Here is a 15,692-nt window from a genome sequence, read left to right as displayed (position 1 = left end):
TGTGTTTGTATGTGTAGAGCACATGCGCACACATGTATCACACACACAAGCATATTGTTCAGGATCAATGGGATATTCTTCGCCTTGCAATGAGTTCAGCTACCTTGTCTCCTAGTTTGATGTGCATCTTTGTTTCAGAATTATTCTTTGTAATGGAATAAAGGAATGGCGTGAAATAATTAGATGCACTGTAATTGTCGCACACTGTATTCATCACTATGGATCATAAGATGCTCTGCGGATCTGGTCTTTAACGGTTATGAAAAACAGGCACAGGCGGAGTTGGTAGACTGTATCATTTGCTAATCACAACAGCTTGTATCGGCTGCGTTCTTTGTTCCTTTCTAATCATTCTAGATGATGCCAAATAGCACCATTGTCATTTGGTGTGAATGAGATGCTTTGGGGAAATGCCGTGCTTTGTTTCTACAGTCACAAACAGGTCTGTGACATCAGCGACAAAGAACCTGCCTTTGCTCAACAGCAAAGAGGCCTCTTTTAAGTCAAGATCTAAGGTAGTGTTCCTCAATCTTAGGAAGTTTTAAGACGTATGGACTTCAACTCCCAGAATTCCCCAGCTAGGGAATTCTGGGGGTTGAAGTCTACAATCTTAGAGTGGTCAAAGTTGAGAAACAGAGATCTAATGAGCACAGCACAGAATCTCGAGTGGGAAGCTTTTAGAAATTTGAGTTGAAACCCAACGTAGCGTCCATCTTTTCCTTCCCCACATGGGTGTGTAGTTCCTTGTCACTGCGGTCTATTGCTTGTCTAAAAACACAAGGAAATTTAAGAATCTGGGTGAAAAGAAGGAGCTGCTTTTGAGGAAGTACAATGTCTTAAAAATATTCTTATGATATCTTCCCATCCTTTCTCCTGCTTCACACTTTGTCACTACGTGATGAAGATTGAAAAAATATATGTAATTTATGTCATGCATTCTCAAGGACTAAGACTTTATGATCATTTTTGCTGCTGTTGTTAAGTGATGATGTTGCCTAGTTGGGTTGTGAAATGTCTGCAAGAAAGCAACCAAGCTCAGAAAGCACCGAGGATCCCACAGTCGTCATTGTCTTCCTCCTCCTCCTCCTCCTCCTCCTCCTCTCTACAAACCCCTCTTCCTTCTAGTACTGATAATGTTCCTTACTTGGGTAATGAAACATCTGCAAGGAAACAACCAAGCTCGGAGAGGACCCCACAGTCCTTTTCTTCCTCCTCCTGTCCGCAAGCCCCCCTTTTTAGCGTTGATGATATCTAGTTGAGTGCAAGAAAACAAAGACCCCACAGTCCTCCTCCTTCTCCTCCTCTGCCCCACAAACCCTGCTCCCTTCTAACACTGATGATGTTCCCTAGTTGGTTAATGAAATGCCTGCAAAGAAAACCCCCAAGCTCAGAAAGCACCAAAGGACCCCACAGTTCAACTCTGAGCCACAAAGATTCTCTTCTATTGGTATCATTGATTATTATCTGTTCATTTTGACAGATACTCCACCGACAGAGATCCAGCAGACTGGTTGGAAATTAACCCTGCAAATGGAACCATTCGCACCAAGGGCATGCTTGATCGCGAATCCCCCTCCGTCTTGAACAACATTTACACAGCATCATTTTTGGCAATAGACAGTGGTGAGTAGTAGCCAATGGCATGGGTGTTTTGCTCATCCTCCTTATCGTCACAAGCAAAGAATGCACCGAGCCTTCTCTGAGACGAAAAGGCATGGTGGTGCCTTCCACATATGTTGGATTTTCCAGGCACGGTGTGCTTTCCACATATGTTGGATTTTAGCATTCCAAATTCCTAGGCAGCAAGTCCTTTGAGGCCTCCCAGAGGGCATCCAGCTGATCCCTGTAGGAAGGAGAGTCTTCCTGGGTGGTGCTCTGCTCTTCTTGTAGTCAAGTTCTAATAAATCATCAGATTAACTGAGGTGAAGATCTCATACAAAATCCTCCATTACCAACAGCAGTGGAGGAAAGATTTCAACACAATCAGTGAAAATTATTAAATGCTGAGCATATGAAACGTAGGCAATCAGTTTGGATTTTCACCTTTCATAGAACCTCTGTGATTGACAATAGCTCCTTTTTTTTGTAAATCCAGCCATCCTGTGTTAAGTCAGCCAATTGTAGTTTACTCAACAAACTAGGGGCCAACCTTGGCTTAAGCCAATGCGTAGACTCAGCTGATAACCTGGTTGGTATTATTATCATGATAAAATATTGGCAAGGGAACCTAAGAGTAGCTCTCCAGTGTTTTGAAGAGGGGTCTTCTTCAATCCCAGAGAAATTGAATATTGCATATGGGACCTGCTGCATTTGAAGGAAATGGTCTTTCGTTGATCCATAATTATTTTCTTTCGGTTAGAGATTTCATCCCAATTGTGAAATTATCTTCCTAGTAAGAAATCAAGGCCTTTATTCCTATTGGTTAGCATTAATTTTGCTGTCCTCTCTGCAAATACCTGAACTGATTATTAAAATCTTGGTAACGCTATACAAATAACTCATCTTCAGCCTTCCAGATTCTTTGTAATGGCAAATAAGATCCCAATTAAAAACCCCTAGTTAAAAAGCGATATCTTTAATGCATTACGCGAATTAAAGCTCCTTCTGTTGCCCATCGTCTAAATTAAAAGCATGTTATGAAAACTCATTGCAAGTAACTTTTTGTAGCACATTAAAAATAAAGATGGGGAGAATGGAGAGAAACGTTGAATTTATCCCGCACAGCTGAAAGGCGCAAAATAAATAAGAGCTTTTGTACGTAGTGTTCAAAAAGCTAATATGCTTACACTACTCGGAGATGCAGCTGGTTTAGCTGCCACGATGAATTGTAAAATGCTCTTTTTAAGAGGGTAATTTTATTTCTTTCCTTTGGTTTCTGCACAGGGAATGTTTGCAAGGGGTTTGACAAGAACATGGCTTTAAAATTCAAAGCAGGGAAGCAAGTCCCCTTTGCTGCTGTGGCTTATTTGGATACTCATAAATCTATTTCTCTTGAAAAGCAGCTTTTGCAGGAAAGTCTGTTTTCCACACACACAAACACACACTCATTCTTTTCATCCCATGTTTTTCTGGGTTTTGATAATGCATCCTCCATACAGTATGCCTGTTCACTCTAATCGGATTAGAAGGATACATTTATTATTGCAAAGCAATGCATATAATGCTTGTATTACTAAGAAGTGGAAATTTCATGTGTTCAGGGCAAACATGTAGTTCATACCCCGATTCTATGATAAAAAAAAAATTGGATTTCAGTTTCCACACTATAAATCTCTAGCCAGTATGAAGTATCCCAATATTCCAAGCATCAATTTGAGGATTAATAGCTTTGCTTATCATTCGGTCAAACTTCCTGGCGTCGCTTCGGTTTTGTGAGCAGGCCAAGTCAATTCCCCACAGTTGGGCTGGCCTGGGGCATTCTGGGAGTTGAAGTCCACACATCTTAAACATGGCCAAGGTTGAGAAACACTGGTCTAGAATCAGCACAAATCACTTTTCAGCAGCAGGAGTGGCTGGCTTTGGTCCTTCTGCTTAGCCCATCTCTGTCCAACCAAAAAGCCCCAGTGGCCAGATGGACAATCAACATTTTTAATTATCCTCCACGCTGTAGAAATGCTTGTGATCCTCATATGGCCAGTGATAATTCAGCTGAATGGTGTTGGACTCAGAGCACGCTTCCAAAGGTCCCTTCCAACATGGAACTCTAAAGGACGCGCCAAATGAGAGGCCACCACATTTATATTTCTGGGTCCATCCTTGAGAGATAAGGAACAAAGTTGGATATTCTTTGGTTTGATCCTTCTTTCCTTCTTAGTTAAATGGGTAAAGAGTTCTCTCCACGAACTGGCTAAAGGCTCAAGCAAAGGAGCTTGCATAAAAGCAAAGGGATCGTTGCTGTGCTATCCATCTAAAAATATCTAAAAAATAAAGAGTAGAGATGGATGCATTTTTTTAAAAAAAATCATGATGATTGAGTCGATACTATGTAATATACTATTTGGTTGTCAGCTCTTGCTGAGTGCATTCAGTTGGGGTGGGGGGAACATACTCCAAGCTCAAACCAACTTCTGACAATCACTTGCCATCATTCTCCATCAGGGAGGGACCTTGTCGGTCTTTGCAATTTTATCTGCTCTACGAGAGTGGTGATATACACCCTTGTCAGGAACGAACAACTCAGTGTCAGCTACTTAATTCAAGTTACAGCTTGTACTCTATAAAATAATTACAGTGTAATACATTAAATTAGATTTCATTGACATCTGGAGCAGGCTGATGTCCTGTAAAAAGTTCACTCAGCCTTCAAAATATGACGGAGCCAAGATCTAGCCTGGTGTCTTTCAGCTGCTCCCTCTGCTGTTCCTGGGAGTCGGTTGGAAAGCGATGGATGTAATTTCATGGCTAACTCCATGTGCTAATGTGATAAAATTGATTCCGCAAGACTTTTCCCAACCCACCCAATGCTAATGCTTAATTTTCTCAAAATTATGATGTTCCCGCTGAGCCACAAAATGCACGTGATGCTAAATTATGCTGCAGTTGGAAAACTGGCCAAAACTGATGGAAAAGCTGCTGGAACTGGGATGTCTTCTACTGGATGTCAGATTTCACCCCAGGCATGGTGATAAATCTGTATTCTCCAGATACTCAACCCTATTTGAGAACTTGCTTACAGCAGAAGCTCACAAACACAACACAGCTGGATAAGTTGCTCTATTGCGCACATGACAGAAGTGATCTGTGTGCAGATGTTGTGCTTCCTGCAGAGGCCCAGACTCAAATCCTGTTTATAAGCCCGTTCCAGCATTTAAATTCAAGACCTCTTTAACTTACCTTTTTTGAGTCAATAAAAAATTGGCTACTGCTCTCCTGGCCTTGAGAATAGGAGATATCTACAGTACTCAGTGTTGTGTAATGGGTGTAATGCGTCATTTGTGGCACTTTTCTGGATGTTTGGGGATCAGGATGGGGCAGGAAACATGTAAGAAGAAAACCATTCCATTTCCCCAGGTGCAACTCCTCCCAAAGCTGCACCCCCAAATTAACTTTTTGCCATGAAATTTCAACATCCCTGCTTCGAGGAGCTGGTCAGTGTAGGCGGGGGAACCGTGTGCAGCTGAGCCACTGGCTCTGAATACTCAAAAAGTCAAACTGTATAACTTTTTCCAAAGCCCCTGCCATCATTCAATAATCCATTTTGTCTTCCTCCGTTGATGGTGTACAAGCAGGGATTTTAAACATGCACTTGCTGTTCCCTAACATCCCAGCCCTCTTTGGAAACAGCTTTGCCCTTGAAGATTGCACTTCTTAATTCCATAAAGAATAAAATATGACTTTTCCTGGGGAGAGAAGCTGCCTCTCCCCTTTCCTAAATGGAGGTCCTAATTTGCTTTGTATTCTTTGGCTTTCTCCAAAGGTCAAGGCTATTGGCAGGGTACTTTTATTTATTTATTTTCCTAGTTTATGAGGAGCCAATGCAAGACAAGAGAGGCTTTCTGATCCTATAAGCCAAAAAGAAATGCTGCGAAAAATTCTGTAAAGTGGTGTAAACCCATGGAAGTGGATCAAACTACGTGTGTTTTTGTTTTTTTCTTTTTTAAAAGAAATTGGCTGAAAACTGAAGAGGCAGCTGCAAAAATCTATAATAGGGGTCTTCAAACTTGGCCCTTTTATGACTTATGGACTTCAACTCCCAGAATTCCTCAGCCAGGCACGCTGGCTGAGGATTTCTGGGAGTTGAAGTCCACAAGTCATAAAATGGCCAAGTTTGAAGACCCCTGATCTATAAGAAGGTTAGGGGTTTCAGGCAGTTGAAGCTGAAGATACTCTTAAGTCAACTTAGGGTATTGGTTTGGCCTGGTTTTCTTCTTTCTAAGATAAGGGTGGAGTAGTAGAGACCTTCACACAAATGCTGCATGCAGACTGGCTGGCTTCCTTTTTATTTACAAGTAGTCCTTGACTTACAACCATTCTGTCAACGCTGCTAACATCGGATGTTTTTGCATTGACAACAGATGGAAATGTAGCCATTTTCTTCCTTTCACTTTTAGACTTAGATGATGCTGGGGAGCAGGGGGAATGGGCATGAGAGTCCAGCTAGACATAACAACACTGAACCTAGCGTGAGAATCAAGGTTGTCGAAATCAGAGCTGATAAAGAATTGCAGGCTGGAGAGCTGGAGAGGAAGCCCGTGCTTCAAGCTAATTGGGGGACATGATTTATGATGGAGGGAATTGTGCTTTGCTACTATGTGCCCAGGGGAGGGGAACTCAGATTTTGGCTTCGATTATGTAAGGGCTGATATTATGCTACTCGAATAAAAGGTTCTTTAAGGTAAACAATGCCTCAAAGTTCTTTTGAAGAGTTTCATCTCTCGGAACCATGACACATTCATTTGGTGATTGTTCAAAGTTACAACAGCATTGAAAAAAGGGACACTTAGGGCCATTTTTCACACGGCCGTTGCAGCATCCCGACAGTCACGTGGTCAAAATTCAGACCCTTAGCAACTGACTCATATTTATGATGATTGCAAAGTCCTGGGGTCGTGTGATCCCCTTTTGTGACCTTCTAAAAAGCCAAGTCACGGGGGAAGCCAGATCCCCTTAACAACCAGGTTAGTAAGTTAATAACTGAAATGATTCGCTTAACAACTGTGGTAAGAGAGGTCGTAAAATGGGGCAAAACTAACAAGTGTCCCACTTAGCAACAGAAATTTTGGCCTCAGTTGGGATCATAAGTTGAAGACTTCCTGTGTTTGGTGACTCCTGATCTCATAAAATTGTTCTGCTTGGCCTTTATTGTTGCTACGAATTAGCTGATCAACTCAAGTACATTCTTTTCCAATCTACAATACTATACAGTGTGTGTGTGTATGCACACACGCACGCACACGCACATGCACAAAATAATAGACTGAAATGCTTTAAAAATAGATACTGAGCTCATAAACCTTTGTCTCCCTTTTTGATGTCAGGCAAATTAATAAGAAAAAAAAGGCCTGCGCAATGAAGGCAGATCAAGTAAAATGAAAATTGTCTAAGAGTTCAGTTAAAAATGATCTTGCCATATGCCTTAACCTGTTTATAGACATCATGGTGCCTGAAATTAAATTATCGCAAATTGATTCCACCTAAAACACATGGTTTGGAAATAAATTGGGTAATTAGTAGCCATAGCAACCCAATTAAGTTGTTTTACACCCTTTATTTTAATTGCTGTATTAATTGAAGAGAGAAAAATAAATGGAATGTTCATCCTTTACATATCATGTTAAGGTTTAGTAAAAATATAAATTGCAGAGAAAATAGTGCTTAAATTAATCACTATAAGCTGTAGATCCAGAGAGAAAAATTAATTTTGCAACCAACTATATTTGAGATGGATGCCACCCGTTTAGAACTGAGATAAGGGGCTGGCATTTTGAAATACAAATTACTCAAATATGGAAATAGATTGTGATTTTAAAGAGAAACTTGTTTTTTTCTAAAATTTATAATAAAATATTTGTTGACAAGAGGAGGACAGAAAAAGTTACCTGGCTTAATTTTATGCTTCTTGCAAAGAAAAAAAATTTCAATTACATTGATTTTCAGTGAAATGCAGAGACATCAGTGAAATCTGGAACATGGCATCAACTTCTATCACACGATAAAGATCAAGTATTGATAAACTCATGAATATGTCTATACCATCTGCTACCTTCCAGATAACCCAACTGTGAAGCTCTCTATCCTATCTCACCATTTTTCCACAGTTTACATGAAAAGAAGGACCAGTAACGTTCCAATATCTCAGGGGCTGTCACAAAGAAGAGGGAGTCATGCTATTCTCCAAAGCACCAGAAGGCAAGAGAAGAAGCAACAGATGGAAACTAATCAAGGAGAGAAGCAACCTAGAACTAAGGAGAAATTTCTTGACAGTGAGAACAATTAATCAGTGGAACAACCTGCCTCCAGATGTTGCGGGTGCTCCAACACTGGACGTTTTCAAGAAAAGATTGGACAACCATCTGTATGAAATTATATAGGGTCTCTTACATGAGCAGGATATTGGACTAGAAGGCCTCCAAGGTCCCTTCCAATTCTATTATTATTCTATTATTCTGTTTTCTTTTGAATTACTATTATGAAAGCAGATATACTGTATGATTACAAAGCATATGTGTGATTTAATGGTTAAAGTGTTGAGCTGAGTCTAGGAAAATTCAAGTTCAAGGCTCTACTTGACCACAGAGCTCTCTTTGAGTCACTCACTCATTCCGTGTTAGTCCAACCTGTATCACAAGGTGACTGTGACAAGAATGAAATGAGGTCAATCTCAGTCAGTGCTATCTTTAGCTAGAAGAAAGGAAGGATTAAAATTCAACAATAAAAATAAAGCAGTAATTTGGCACAAGACAATTAATTAGTCCCTCTCTGGAATCATTCACATGTTGTGGATAAGCCTGTTGGATACCTTAAGTAGGTTCTCGCAAAACTGTTTCAGAAGACCATCCATCCTGACAACCATCTCATTAGCTTGGATGGGACACTGGCTTGGGACAGATCTGATCCTGCCTTTGATCTCACTTCTGAAAGGGAAGCTCACCTTAGATCAACGGATGGATGAACATGAAAAGTGAAGGTCAAAATACTTTCTATGAGTCCTATCCGTCCCCATCCTGTGACTTCTTTGAGTTCTGAGACTCTCCCTTAAAATAAGAAAAGACGAGAAAATCATCTTTTGAAGCAGTCAGAGAGAATTTAATACCTATAGCTACTTCTTTCAACATCTAGAGAAGCCAGCTCAAGCATGAAAAAAAAAACATCTGACACTGGATTTGCTGATGTTGCCTGTTGAGTTATCTAAGAGCCCCCAAAATTTATTTTTCAGGCTGATTGAAATCTGTAGGTTCAGTACTCAATGTAATGAGTACTACTGTCGTATGGCTGTTGCTTGAAACCCCTTAAAATTCTACTCAGAAGATCTGTACCAAATGAATCAGTATTGGGGACCATCAGCACAGTTATAGCACCCAACATCATTAGCAATCCAGAGGATTAGACATAAATGAGTACGACCTTGGAAAATGAAATCTGACATTGATCCATTGATCAAAAGCATATTTTTTTTTGCAAGAAGTGAAATCTGACATTGATCCATTCATCCAAAGCTTCTTTTTTCCCCAAAAATATTACATTGTTTTTAGATAGATAGGCTGCCAGGACTCAAACACCACTTCATTCCTTCCCTATTGTTTCATTCTTTCATACAATTTTCACCTTTCAGCTGATCTCTGAATCGTGATGACAAAAGAATTGTGTGATGAATGCTCAAAAGAACTATTCAATATCAATGCTACCAGCTCTGTGTTGTTGGGGGTGATGAATTGGTCCTTAGGTCAACATTCACATGTATCTGGAATTCTTCTGGGGGCTTAAATTGAGTTAGAATTGGGCATAGCTATCAGATGGCACGGAAGTTTTGCAAAATTGTTACATCTCCTGGAATTTCAGTATTCATCTCCCTTGTCCTCTTGCCTTGCACGTAGGGGGATCCTTAAGAGATTTGGTTTGCATGAGTAGATAAGTGTCAATGGAGATTCTCAGTCATCCAGGTCATGGTTGTCCCAAAGGTACTTTTTTCCAAAAGGCAACTGGATTACCTTGGCTTTTTTCTTTGAAAAGGTTTCTCTTCTCCTCCGAGAATCTTCTTCAGTTCTAACTGAACTAACATTCAGTTAGAACTGAAGAGATTTCTTGGAGGAGAAGTGAAATGATGTCAGAGGGGGGGGAAAACAAACGCAAGAACATCCAGTTGCCTTTTGGAAAAAACATCTTTGGGACATCAGTAGGGGAAAAAAAGTCATGCTATCACATATTTATTATTAAATCAAAATCAAATCAAATCAAAGAGTCGTGATATAATCAGTTTGGCCTCTTTCATTCTCTGCAACATCCGATACCTTCTACTTTTCTGGACTGTCTCGGAAGAAATGAGCATGTCTGCCCAGGTCTGCTACTGCCATTATAAACAAAAGAAAAAGAAAGAGAAAACTCAGAGCACCACCACGCCTGTGCAGGGAAACATCATGCTTGAGTTTCTCTAACAAGCCGGTATTGATTTCTTTGCCGGGGTGACAGTTCTCCCTTCCTTGAGGAGATAAGGCAGTGGCTCCATGCAATCTGTCCTTTTGTCAATTTGATTAATCTGTTATCTGTGTACTTAACAAATCCTCTTAGGAAAGGTGTTCAGATGGGTGCTATTGAGGCCTTCTATTTTTACACCCTGGCAAGAGATGAATAATATGACTCTGAAGGCTTCTCTGGAGGGGGGGGGGTCAATACAGCCTTGATGGGGGTCTCTTTATTTTTGCCTTTCAGTACTTCTTTCTTTTCCCCCCTACAGTTAAAGTTGTTAACCACTTTCCATTTACAACCTTGATATTCGCTTGTTTTTCTTTTGAAATTCCGGTGTATGGCGTGTAATTGGTTATAAATAATAGACATGTATAAATAATACAGTTGCTCCAATGGGCAAGAGGCAATTTTCTGTCCCTCATTGTGTTGGTAGTAGCTGAGAGATGCTTAAAGCAAGGGCAGAGAGAGGCCAAATTAAAATTGCATTAACCATGGAGCAAGTGTGTTCCCATTTCCAAACACTATCAGTTCTTAATTTTGGAGGAGCAGAGGAAAAAAATCAGCAAAACAGGGACTTACTAGAAAATGATGATTGGCAAATAATATACTCCAGTGTAAAGATGGTGTTTGAATTAAGAGTCCCCGGTACCTGACTTTTCTACTCAGGTTTCACATATTCTTTTGGCTTTTCATCCGTTTCTCTTTCCTGACTTAGCTTAATAATATATCAAGAAAAGGGGGGGGGGAACCCACATATGGCCTTTTTAAAATTCAATTAGTCTAGCCTTAACTGAATAATAACTTCCATTTTTATTAATAAGAATGCAGCCTCCTATCCCTGGAGACCAGATACTTGGGTAGACACAGGCAGAGAGAATGTAGAGTTCAGACAATTCCACCTTGGTGGTGCATTTATGTGTCTGAAATAGATGAAATATTACCGTTGGGACAATTTATCATTCTGCAGCCATGAATTTGCTTCCACTCATGTTTTCTCTGAACTTATTTTCTTAATGTGTTATTTTTTCTTTCCTTCCAGTCTCCCAAGGTCACGCTGGGGAGTGTGGTTTGGGAGAGATGTGGTTGGGGGTTGGTAATTCCAGATCCTTCTCCACCATTATGAGTAATTTTCCTGTAGCTCCACAATACACAATGCCCCCAATCACAACTCACTAATCCTTGATGTATTGTTTGGTTCTGGCTTACCTTGAAAGACAGACCCAATTCCTGTGCCCTATAAACTATGGTTGATGGTTTGGTAGGGCACTTGAACAGGCAGTCCCGCTTTATTCAACAAATTATGGTTAACGGTCCATGACTTGGTGGATGGCTGAGCAAATGTTTTACCGATCGAGAATGTCAGACCTGCCTCAGCTTGAATCTCAAAGTAAGAACGATCCTTAACTCTGTTCTTAAGAGCGAGCAACTAAATTTCATTTTTTATGTGCGCCATTGTGCCCACAGTAAAAAAAATGACAATAAAGCTTATCTTATCTTATTGAAAAAGGTAGTGTTTACTAGAAGTCAAGTGGATTACAGTAAACACAGAGCCAGAACTAAAAAAATGTGCGCCCAAATCCCGAGGCCTAACTTTTCCCTTCCTTACTTGCCTCCCATCACTGGTCCCCAATGTCCAATCTAATTCAAACAAGACGTTTTTAGAACGGGCATAGGTTTGGTATGCAGCTGCATTCCGTTCCCAGCCATTTGTCCTTGAATCCCATCTTGGAGAGAGACAGGGAAGTTTTGTTTTCCTCGAAGTATGCCCCCTCCCATCCAGCCCCCCCCTCCCACGTTCATGGCCAGCTGATATGACTGGTTGCAAAGCTCAAGGTTGAGGTGTCAGCTGACAGTGAGCCACACTTAACATGGGGAGGGTGGAATTGAAGGTAACCCTTGCAACATCCATATGAACAAAACCATGGAAGATGGACTTCTTTCATTTTATACTCTGAGATGCCTGTTAATTACTAACTTCATGAGAGCAACAGCTCATAATTGGCAAGAAAATTTGCTTTTGGTTTTTGGCGATTGTGGTATGAGGGCTAGAAAAAGGAGTTTTGCACGGGATCCATTTCTAGACTAGCATGTTGCCTGGGCCCAAAACATGGTTTACCAAAACATTGTTAAAATAAATCACGACTCAAGGTGAAGTGGGACACGAGTGGAATTGAAGTCAAAAGTCTTTATCTTCAACTTGAGGTCCTAGAGTTGGCTCATCCTCCACACCTCCAGCAAAGAATAAGAGTCAGAGTATGTTCAGTTCATCTTTTTAATCAAGATGGAATCACCAACCTAGAACAAAGGAGAAATTTCCTGACAGTGAGAACAATTAATCAGTGGAACGGCTTTGCCTTCAGAAGTTGTAGGTGCTCCATCACTGGAGGTTTTCAAGAAAAAGATTGGACAACCATTTGTGTGGGGTGGTATAAGGCCTCCTGCATGAACAGCGGGTTGGACTATAAGATCTCCAAAGTCCCTCCCTACTCTGTTATTCTATTAATCTGGTTGAAGTCTTGCTGCTTTTTTACATGTTTGCAAGGCAGGACTTTAATGGATTCCTCCTCAGGCATGACACTTCCTAGGGCTGTTTTTATTTCTCTTCAAAAAAATCCCATGATAATCTGGATTCCACCTGGCTAACAGTCATGGAGGAGGAAAAAGAGTATTACGCAAATCAGGGAGTTCTTGAGGGAATCACAAACTAAGAATTCTTGCATATTCCTCAGAGTAACATGATATAATAATGCCCCTCGTTTGTTTAGAATGGGAGAATTATTACAAATGCTAGTAATTACTAGAAACAAATATGTAGCTTGTTGTTGCTGGCATTACAGTTTCATTCTGGGAGCAGATGCTATGGAAAACACAGATGGTGGAAGAGAAAAAACGAACATGGAGAAATCACATTTTCACCTGTCTATGAGATAGATAGGTCAACTTTGGAAAGGAACAAGAAGTTATTACCACCTGTCAATCTAAACAGAGGATGGTGCTGGTCTTGGTTCTGTCGTTAACAGATAAATGCTTAGCTCAGAAAGTCTTAAAGCAACACTGTGGGGAAAGCGCTGTAAAAATAAAGCTAACAGTGAAACCAGCCTGGTATCAGTTACATGCAGTCCCCAGTTTATAGCTATAACTATTACCATGGTTGTTAAGCAAATGATGTGGTTCACACTAGTTGTGAAGTGACTCTGGCTTTCCCCCATTGGTTTTGCTTGTCAGAAGCCAACTGGGAAGGTTGCAAATGGTGATCCCAGGACCCCTGCTGGTTGTCAAGCCACTGAATGTTGATCATGTGACCATGGAAAGGCAGGAATGGTCAGAAGTATGAGGATTAGTCATAAGTCACTTTCTTCAATGCCCTTCTGACTTCCAGTGGTTGCTAAACAAATGATTGTATGGCAAGGATTTCACCTCTACTTCTCTGCACCAGAGATGCAGGAGGTGAAAACTTCTTCAGTTCCTTTGACTGATTGTTAACACAATGCTCTTGAGAAGGGCCAGTTCCCATAATGTGAATGAAGAATGGCTGCAGGACTTGGGTTTGGCTAGTCTAAAGAAAAGAAGAAAGAGGGGAGACATGATAGCAGTATTCCAGTATCTGGGGGGCTGCCACAAGGCAGAGGGGGCCAGGTTGTTCACCAGATCACCAGAGGGAAGGAAGAGAAACAATGGTTGGAAGCAACCTGGAATTAAGGAGAAATTTCCTGACAGTGAGGACAATTAACCAGTGAAACAGCTTGCCTCCAGAAATCATGGGTGCTCCATCACTGGAGGTTTTTAAGAAGAGACCTAGACAGTCACTTGTCTGAAATGGTATAGGTTCTCCTGGTTGAGTGGGGGACTGGACTAGAAGACCTCCAAGGTCCCTTCCAATTCTATTCTATTCTATTCGATTCGATTCGATTCTAGTCCAGTCCAGTCCAGTCCAGTCCAGTCCAGTCTAGTCTAGTCTAGTTTAGTCTAAATACATAGGTAAGCATAGAGAATGTAATTCAAGAGATAGGATCTTATTTTCCATATCTGCCATGTTATAAAGTTTGAAAAGGCTCCTATCTACAACCTGATTGTAAGTCCAGCTTTATACACAATAAAGCCAGTTTAATCCTGACAGGCTACTTTGAAGTCAGCTACAGAAAATGTCATTTGTTTAAATTCATGACTTAAGTCCTGGGAAATAAGATTTACAAACATGCATCAGAATACTTGGTCCTTCAATTCTGATTCACATGATGATCATTCTCCATTTTTGATTGATTGATTGATTGATTGATATGGACATTGGTCATTAAAGAAAGAATGCTCTGCTGTTGCTAATAGGGTCCCCAATGGATTTTTTGGTGTGAGTGTCTTGTTTTCCCTCTCTGTTATGAAGCATTAATGCATCTATTGCCTTGATCCCTGAGTGCCTTAATCATATCCTACAGGAAAATGTGATATACATAAATGGAGCATTTGTAAATACTCGTTGCTTTTCCTGCAGGTAGCCCTCCAGCTACAGGTACAGGAACTTTGCAGATTATCTTGGAGGATGTGAACGACAATGCCCCTTCTCTCTACCCAACGGTAGCCAGCGTTTGTGAAGATGCAAAGGACGTGAAAGTTGTCTTTGGTGCCTTAGATAAGGACATTCATCCCAAACAAGAGCCCTTCAAATTTGAGCTGAGCAAGCAATCGAGTCAAGATAAAGTATGGAAGCTTACCAGAATTAACAGTAAGTCCATTAGAAACAGCCAAACTTTCAGCATTGTGTTGTCATTCTCTTACAGTTGTCCTTCTCCCTGCATGTATAAATCAGGCTGGGTCCATGTCTGTGTGAGCACCACATTTAAGGATGTCTGCACCACATCCACAAAACAAGATGGTTGTCAGGATGTTGCAAATGAAGTTCCACCTGTGAGTGATACACCTAAGAAGCAGATGCAGCTTCAATCACATCCTGAGGTCCATCGTTTTGACCATACTCTGCACATACCCCTGACCAACTACTTTCAGTTGTTAGCCTGGGTCCACCTAAATTCTACCTCATTCTATTCATTTTTTTAAAAAACAAGAACATATCTATTTGTTTTTCTATTCAGTGTCCATTGCCTGACCATTTTACTTATAAGCAAATTTGTCTAATCCAGTGTTTCCTAACCTTAGCAACTTGAAGATATGTGGACTTCAACTCCCAAAATTCCACACCAACCTGCTCACCAGAGGAATTCTGGGAACTGAAGTCCCCACATCTTCAAAGTGCTGAGGTTAAGAAACACTGGTTTAATTCATGATTTCTTAGCCCCAGTTTTTCAAATCGATGAACGGTTGTTCTCAATATGATCTGTTTTGCTACTTCTTCTCAAGGAGGCTCCATGACCTGCTTTGTTCAAGGTCACTGCTTTTCTGTAAAATTGAGAAATTCAGAAATAAAGATTGGAAGACCTTAGCCTTAGCCCTTAACTACCTCTTCCATTTGCCCAAGTCATCAAAATAACTCATTGCTGCCAAAAGATGCTGTGGTCTCCAGCAGTTCTGAAAAGTCTCTGCAGTGCAGTGGTCCATATACTTTGTTGTTTCTTCTACAG

At 40.7% G+C, this 15,692-nt stretch overlaps 1 protein-coding gene across 1 annotated transcript in view; it reads left to right on the top strand.

Moving 5' to 3' along the window:
• The window catches only part of CDH13 (cadherin 13), a 396,356-nt gene that overhangs the window by 369,872 nt on the left and 10,792 nt on the right, over positions 1-15,692 (top strand). Inside the window, exons 11-12 of the mRNA XM_081335863.1 lie at positions 1,481-1,623; positions 14,609-14,839. Coding sequence (XP_081191989.1) covers positions 1,481-1,623; positions 14,609-14,839 — 374 coding nt within the window. The remainder of the gene's footprint in view (positions 1-1,480; positions 1,624-14,608; positions 14,840-15,692) is intronic.

This window comes from Vipera berus, assembly GCF_964194415.1.
Source record: "Vipera berus genome assembly, chromosome: 10".
Taxonomy (NCBI): Eukaryota; Metazoa; Chordata; class Lepidosauria; order Squamata; family Viperidae; genus Vipera; species Vipera berus.
This window is presented reverse-complemented; position numbering and strand designations above follow the sequence as displayed.